At 50.3% G+C, this 7,884-nt stretch overlaps 1 protein-coding gene across 1 annotated transcript; it reads left to right on the top strand.

The window, feature by feature from the left end:
* The first annotated feature begins 5,074 nt into the window (after window positions 1-5,074).
* On the top strand, window positions 5,075-6,062 carry LOC126298251 (isoniazid-induced protein IniB-like). The gene is made up of 2 exons (XM_049989555.1): window positions 5,075-5,138; window positions 5,515-6,062. The coding sequence occupies exons 1-2, from the start codon at window positions 5,075-5,077 to the stop codon at window positions 6,060-6,062; spliced, it is 612 nt and encodes a 203-aa protein (XP_049845512.1).
* Window positions 6,063-7,884: the final 1,822 nt, after the last annotated feature.

The raw sequence follows: 7,884 nt of genomic DNA, 5'->3' as shown, positions 1-7,884 counted from the left end.
CAATGGATGGAGACCTGATAATGTTGGTTGAGCAGCTAACAGAAACCTCGAAGCTGTGATGGAAAAACAAAATAGTGGTGGTGTATGTAGCAGTACTCATGCATTACATGGATGTGTTACACTAAAAAAAAAAACAATGAATCAAACAACAACAACACAGAAATCCTCACTTGCAATTGATAGTCTGTGGGATATTGTCCTCCTAAAGTACAGGTGACGAAAATTTACTCTGGTTTGTCGAAGCAACTTCGATCATGAGCTACCTCGTTCAACGAACCAATACCTGTATATTTAATAGTATCGCCACATATGGTCAATGCTGGCATGCACACAGCATTTGTTTCCAACATATCAGAAGACAGGGATGTGGTGGTATCTTATCAAGTTCCAAAAAAGGATGATTGTAGTAGTGTTTTTATAGTTCATAGTATTTCTCTGTTGGTTGGTACAAAATAATGGGGAGGGTGAGAATGTTTGGGTGACTGACATGAATGGACTCTGAGAGACGCAGATATCCATTGGACTGCAGTACCTGTATGGAGTAAAGCAATACAGTATCAAATTCCTCATCCTACTTCCATACCTTTTATGATGTGGAGTCTTCCTAATTTTCCTCTGTGGTCAGCTTCAAATGACAATTCTCAGTAGTATTCCTCGAAAAGAACATTGTCTTCTCTTCACGGATTCTCATTTGACTTACCTGTTGGGAGTAGTCCAACTGGTGAAAATAAAAATTACTCGCATTGTGACTCTCATGGTCAATTTAATTAACAGACTTATCAATTTTACATCAATGACGTGCCGCCTGATAGGTGGAAGAGATGGAATAATTCTTCATAGCCTTCTTTTTCTCATTGTGGCGATATCTTTTAACGAAATTTCAATCTCCCACATACACAGAGTGAGAAAGGCTCTCACGATTTGTTTTGTAAACACGAGTATGATATAGCACTGCATTGGTTATAGAGGACCTGCTGTAGTGTGTAAAATAGCTACATCCTCTTGAATTAATGCTTGCTGTTGTCGAATGTAAAATGATTGTGTTTTTCTGATATGTGAGCCAATGGCAGAAAATATTGTATTCTCTGAAGTTATTTCACGTGTCTGAAATGTTTGTAATACACATACACGAGAGTTAAATGCAAATGTTACAGTGCAGTGCTCAGAATGGCATACCCTTGGTAACTGGGCTGCTAGAAGCGTGGCGACCGAGCTCTGTAGGAGGTCGTGGCTGACCTTTTAGACTAACAATGCACGATCAGGGTAGGTCTCATTTACCACAGTTTTGTTCTGTTGAATGCCAGCGTCCTGCTCTATTGTATGTGTAGCTTTTGTCGGCGTTGATAACATTGGCCATCCAGCCACATGCAGGCGGGGACGATTTGTACTGAAGAAACTGCGATGTGAGGCTGCTCTGGGGGGGTCTGCAGTCGATTTAGGCAAATGGTTGCCTGTTTTCCAAGAAGCCGACTTTTGAAAAAGCAATCGGGAATGTTTTCCGGAATTTCGTTGTTGTTCTAGAGGGGTCCAGTCTTTCCGCAAAATATGTTTAGCAGATTTCAAGAAAGAATAGTGTTGATGTTAAATACAAAAAATCGTTCTCCATGACAGAATGGTGGGCTGTTGGAGCATGTTTACTCTGGATGGTGGGTGGACACAGCCGTGCTCCGACAAGATGGCGGCATGTGGTTGATATGTCACTATATTGTAGATGAACAAGTTGCACCTGGGCTGGCCGTCCATTTATCTCCTATTGTTTAGTTGACTATACATGCTATTGTGCTGGTGGAGGACCATTGCCTGAAGGCAGACAGTGACTGCAGTTAGCTCGTGCCACACCGGAAGGACGATAGACTGCAAAGAATGTTGTGACGGCAGCAGCTGGCTGTTTGAAAAAGTGATCTGGAGTGTTCTCCGAAATTTCATTGTTGTCCCAGAGGTGTCCGGTATTTCCACGAAATACATTTAACAGATTGCAGAATGAGTTATCTTCTTCTTGCCTTTAGTCTACCTGTGACTGATTTCTGCAAACTGGAGACAGTAGATCAATGCAACCAGAAGGATCTCTTCGTGTACCATCAGCAGTAAGGTAGAACACGCATCTATCCCTACTTACAGTGGTGAGAGGAGGGAGGGATGAGGGGAGGATAGGGGGAAAGACTACCTTCAAGTTGGTTAATTCGTGAGCACCAATTAAGGAGAATGCATGTTCTGCTACCACCCCATCTGCAGTGTTTTTGGACAACGATTTTCAACAGAACTTGTTGCACTATGATCCTTAGGTTATGAGAGCTAGTTTTTTCATGACAATCTCTTAGTGTAATTAGAACAGTGATGCATTTCTTCCACGAGTTGTGGTAGCATGTATTGTCTTCGATTACCTAGCATGCAGGGTGATTGTCGAGCATGCGTCTGTAGTAAACTCTGGCGTCAAATAACAAAAGATACTGTCCTCTGCTGTACGCTTACAGGTAATACACTTATTAAACTCCTCTCTGTCTGACACCAGCATCTCGTTAGTTGAATATATTTCCATATAGTACCTTACACCCCAACCTTTTTCCTGCCAGCTTGTAGGTGAAGGGTAAGGTCTGAGTGCGCCTGCCACTAGTTTCGAGTGGTATTTTGAAATTTTTTCGCAGCAGGATTAGAGCAGATGTATTGAATCGTCAATTTTGAGCTACATTACGATTTTAGGCAGTCTTTGTGTAGCGCTATGCATATAATTGTGTAATTAGGATCGACCAGTATGATTAATTAGGTAATTAGGAGTGATCTTTACCTCAGTTTCCCAACCAAAATAAATAAAGTACACTAACGTCACCTCCCTTTCCTGCATCTATGCAGTTGCCATGTACTGGGTGGTGCACTTCGGCTTTCTGTTCAGAAGGACCATGGTTTGAGTCTGAGAAAGGGCACCACCATATTTAATTTCCCTCAATTCCCAGGTGGGAGTTGGGGTGGGTCAACAGCACAGACCTAGGACAAACAAATTCCCACCAAAAGCTCAAAATTTCCGCAAAAATTGGAAATTGCCGCCAAAACTCGAAATTTCCGCCAAACTTCGAAATCCCCACCAATAGGTTAGGTGGAGGGGGGGGAGTCTATGTGCCAGCTGAGAAAGACATGATGTCATCTGGAGCTGGGTTGGGCATGGTCAGGGGAGGGTAATTAATTGAACAGTTTAATTAATTTGCATCAAAATTGGGGTATAGGGAGCGGAAGACGAGAGGGCATAGTCCAGGGATAGTAGGAAAGAGAGGATTGGGCATATTTCACAGAGAGGTGAAAGGAGAGGATGGGCTGAATCAGGGAAAGGTGGAAAGAAAGAAGGGCACATTGACCATGAGAAGAGAAGGGAGATAGACCAGGGGGTGGTGAATGGAGAGGAGAGGACAGCGAACGGAAAGGGGTGGAAGAAGACAAGATGGCATGTAAGGAGAGGAGAGAGCAGAGAATGAGGAGGGGTGGTATGGGAGGAGAGGGCAGAGAATGAGACGGGGTGGTAGGAGAGGAGAGGGCAGAGAATGAGGAGGGGTGGTAGAAGAGGAGAGGGCAGAGAATGAGGAGGGGTGGTAGAAGAGGAGAGGGCAGAGAATGAGGACGGGTGGTAGGAGAGGAGAGGCCAAAGAATGAGGAGGGGTGGTAGGAGAGGAGAGGCCAAAGAATGAGGAGGGGCGGTAGGAGAGGAGAGGCTAGAGAATGAGGAGGGGTGGTAGGAGAGGAGGCCAGAGAATGAGGGCTGGTAGGAGAGGAGAGGGAGGAGAATGAGGAGGGGTGGTTGGAGAGGAGACAGCAGAGAATAACTAGGGGTGTAAGGAGAGGAGAAAGCAGAGAATTAGGAAGGGTGGAAGTTGAGGAGAGGCTACAGAATGGGGAGTGATGGAAGATGAGGATAGGGTAGGGAGCAGGGAGGGGTGGAAGTAGAGGAGAGGGTAGAGAGTGGGGAGGGGTGGAAGGTGAGAACAGGGCAGAGAATTGGGACAGGTGGAAGGTGAGAAGAGGGCAGAGAATGGGGAGGCGTGAAACGTGTGGTGAGAAGAGGGCAGAGAATGGGGAGGGGTGGGAGGAGAGGGCAAGAACGGGGAGAGGTGGAATGAGAGGAGAGGGCAAGAACGGGGAGAGGTGGAATGAGAGGAGAGCGCAGTGAATGGGGAGAGGTGGAATGAGAGGAGAACGCAGTGAATGGGGAGAAGTGGAAAGGCTTAAGAGAGCGGAGGAGGTGGAAGGAGCAGAGATGACACAACCAGTAAGAGGTCGAAATGTAGGGGGTAGAGAAGATACAGAGTTGGCAACTGAGAGGTATGGGTAAAAAAAGGCCAAAAGGTGGAAGCTAGCGGTGGGCAATTAGGCGGGTCAAGATTTGAAGTTTGAGAGGTGATGGAGTGAGGTGGTGGGGTGACAGATGAGAGTATAAGTTGGAGGGGCAGAAGGTGGAGGGATGAAAGACAGGTGGGGCAGAATGTCGAAGGGGCAGAAAGGGGAGAGGATGGATGGCGAAAGGGGTAGGATGACAAAGGGGGCAGATGGAAGGGTGGGAGAGAGGTGGTAGAGATGAGGGGCACACAGGATGACAGGCACGAGTGGTATAGCTGAGGTGGGGTGGGGTGGGATGAGAGACAAGGGTGCAAGTGGCTACAGGTGGGGATGAGAGGCAGGGGTGAGAGTGGTGAGAGGTGTGTGGCCGAGAGGTAGGACCAGGAGGCGGAGATGGGTGAAGAGATGGGTGCAAGAGGTGGGGGCATGAGGCTGAGATGGGTGCAAGAGGTGGGGGCATGAGGCGGAGATCGGTGCAAGAGGTGGGGGCATGAGGCAGAGATGGGTGCAAGAGGTGGGGGCATGAGGCGGAGATGGGTGCAAGAGGTGGGGGCATGAGGCGGAGATGGGTGCAAGAGGTGGGGGCATGAGGCGGAGATGGGTGCAAGAGGTGGGGGCATGAGGCTGAGATGGGTGCAAGAGGTGGGGGCATGAGGCTGAGATGGGTGCAAGAGGTGGGGGCATGAGGCTGAGATGGGTGCAAGAGGTGGGGGCATGAGGCTGAGATGGGTGCAAGAGATGGGGGCATGAGGCTGAGATGGGTGCAAGAGGTGGGGGCATGAGGAGGAGATCGGTGCAAGAGGTGGAGATGGGTGCAAGAGGTGGGGGCATGAGGTGGAGATGGGTGCAAGAGGTGGGGGCATGAGGTGGAGTTGGGTGCAAGAGGTGGGGGCATGAGGTGGAGTTGGGTGCAAGAGGTGGGGGCATGAGGTGGAGATGGGTGCAAGAGGTGGGGGCATGAGGTGGAGATGGGTGCAAGAGGTGGGGGCAAGAGGTGGAGATGGGTGCAAGAGGTGGGGGTAAGAGGCAGAGGTGAAGGGGCAAGAAGTGGGTTGTGAGAAGTGGAAGGGCCAAGAAGTGGAGGGGAGTGAGGTGGACGTGGAGGGCCAAGAAGTGGAGGGGAGTGAGGTGGAGGTGTGTGAAGCAGAGGGCGGAGAGGTTGGGGTGGTGGGTGAGAGGTGGCTGTGGTGGTGGGAGATTGGGGTGGTGGCGAGAGACAGAGGAGGGCGGCGAGAGGCGGAAGCGGGCGGTGGGCAGCGCAGGTGGGCGGCGAGAGGCGGCGGCGGGCGGCGAGAGGCAGAGGTGGGCGGCGAGAGGCGGCGGTGGGGGCAGAGGCGGCGGTGGCGGGAGAGGCGGCGGTGGGGGCAGAGGCGGCGGTGGCGGGAGAGGCGGCGGTGGGGGCAGAGGCGGCGGTGGGGGCAGAGGCGGCGGTGGGGGCAGAGGCGGCGGTGGGGGCAGAGGCGGCGGTGGGGGCAGAGGCGGCGGTGGGGGCAGAGGCGGTGGTGGGGGGAGAGGCGGCGGTGGGGGGAGAGGCGGCGGTGGGGAGAGAGGCGGCGGTGGGGGGAGAGGCGGCGGTGGAGGGAGAGGCGGCGGTGGGGGGAGAGGCGGCGGTGGGGGGAGAGGCGCAGGTGGGGGGAGAAGCACAGGTGGAGGTGAGAGGTGGGGGTGAGAGGCGGGGGGTCAGAGGCGGGGGGGTCAGAGGTGGGGAGGGTGAGAGGTGGGGGGGTCAGAGGTGGGGAGGGTGAGAGGTGGGGGGTGGTGAGAGGTGGGGGACCAGAGGTGAGGGGACCAGAGGTGGGGTGAGAGGTGGGGTGGGTGAGAGGTGGGGTGGGTGAGAGGTGGGCGGGTGAGAGTTGGGGTGAGAGGTGGTGATGCGAGAGTTGGGGTGAGAGGTGAGGTGTGAGAGTTGGGAGGAGAGGTGAGGTGTGAGAGTTGGGAGGAGTGGTGGGGTGCGAGAGATGAGGGGAGGAGGGAGAAGTGCGCATGAGAGGTCAGACAAGAGGTGTGGAGGGCGGGGGGTGGGCGAACGGTGTGGAGGCATTAAGTGTTGGGGTGTGAATTTGGGACGAGAGATATGATGGGGTGAGAGGTAATGGGGGCAAAGGCTCTGGCATGGTTACACATGTATTTGAATAACTTCTACTTCCCACTGTACGATATGCAGTACTCACACATGATAAAGGGAGGGAGGGGGAATGGGAAAGAGCTATATGACATATGTACAACTGGTAGTCGGTGCATTTGATGTCAACAGAGACTTTTAGGAACTGCCTGAAAAACACTGACATCTAGAATGGTTGCTTGTCCACTTCAGAAGGATTGTTGAAGTATGGTTGAGAGGTGATAGTGCGAATGTGGAGGAAATGGTATAGGCCGCCCCTACCACATGTTCTGACTGTGAAGATGCAGTCATTAAATCTAAACCAGACTAGTGGAATTTAGTCTTTGAGTGGACACAAAGGATTAATCTAAGTGGCTCATATACAGGGTGATTCACCTAACATTACCGCTGGATGTATTTCGTAAACCACATCAAATACTGACGTATCGATTCCACAGACCGAACGTGACGAGAGGGGCTAGTGTAATTGGTTAATACAAACCATAAAAAAATGCACGGAAGGATTTTTTTACACAAACATACGTTTTTTTTTAATGGAACCCCGTTAGTTTTGTTAGCATATCTAAACATATAAACAAATACGTAATCAGTGCCGTTTGTTGCATTGTAAAATGTTAATTACATCTGGAGATATTGTAACCTAAAGTTAACGCATGAGTACCACTCCTCCGCTGTTCGATCGTGTGTATCGGAGAACACAGAATTTCGTAGGGATCCAAAGGGAACGGTGATGGACCTTAGGTACAGAAGAGACTGGAACAGCACATTACGTCCACATGCTAACACCTTTTTATTGGTCTTTTGCACTGATGCACATGTACATTACCATGAGGGGTGAGGTACACGTTCGACGGGCGTTTCATAGGACATGGAGGACGCATAAATTGGGCAGCCCGTTCTCCTGACCCTACACCTCTGGACCTCTTTCTGTGGCGTACGTTAAAGGAGAATGTGTCTCGTGATGTGCCTACAACCCCAGAGGATATGAAACAATGTATTGTGGCAGCCTGCGGCGACATTACACCAGATGTGCGACATTCATTACGCCAGAGATTGCAATTGTGTGCAGTAAATGATGGCCACCACATTGAACATCTATTGGCCTGACATGTCGGGACACACTCTATTCCACTCCGTAATTGAAAACGGAAACCATGTGTGTACGTGTACCTCACCCCTCATGGTAATGTACATGTGCGTCAGTGAAAAAGACCAATAAAAAGGTGTTAACATGTGGACGTAATGTGCTGTTCCAGTCTCTTATGTACCTAAGGTCCATCATTGTTCCCTTTGGATCCCTACGTAATTCGGTGTTCTCCGATACATACGATCGAACAGCTGAGGAGTGGTACTCAAGCGTCAACTTTAGGTTAAAATATCTCCGGATGTAATTAACATATTACAATGCAACAAACAGCACTGATTACGTATTTGTTTATATTTTC

This window comes from Schistocerca gregaria, chromosome X (assembly GCF_023897955.1).
Source record: "Schistocerca gregaria isolate iqSchGreg1 chromosome X, iqSchGreg1.2, whole genome shotgun sequence".
Taxonomy (NCBI): Eukaryota; Metazoa; Arthropoda; class Insecta; order Orthoptera; family Acrididae; genus Schistocerca; species Schistocerca gregaria.
The sequence above is the reverse complement of the archived record's forward strand: the minus strand, read 5'-3'. Positions and strand labels throughout refer to the sequence as shown.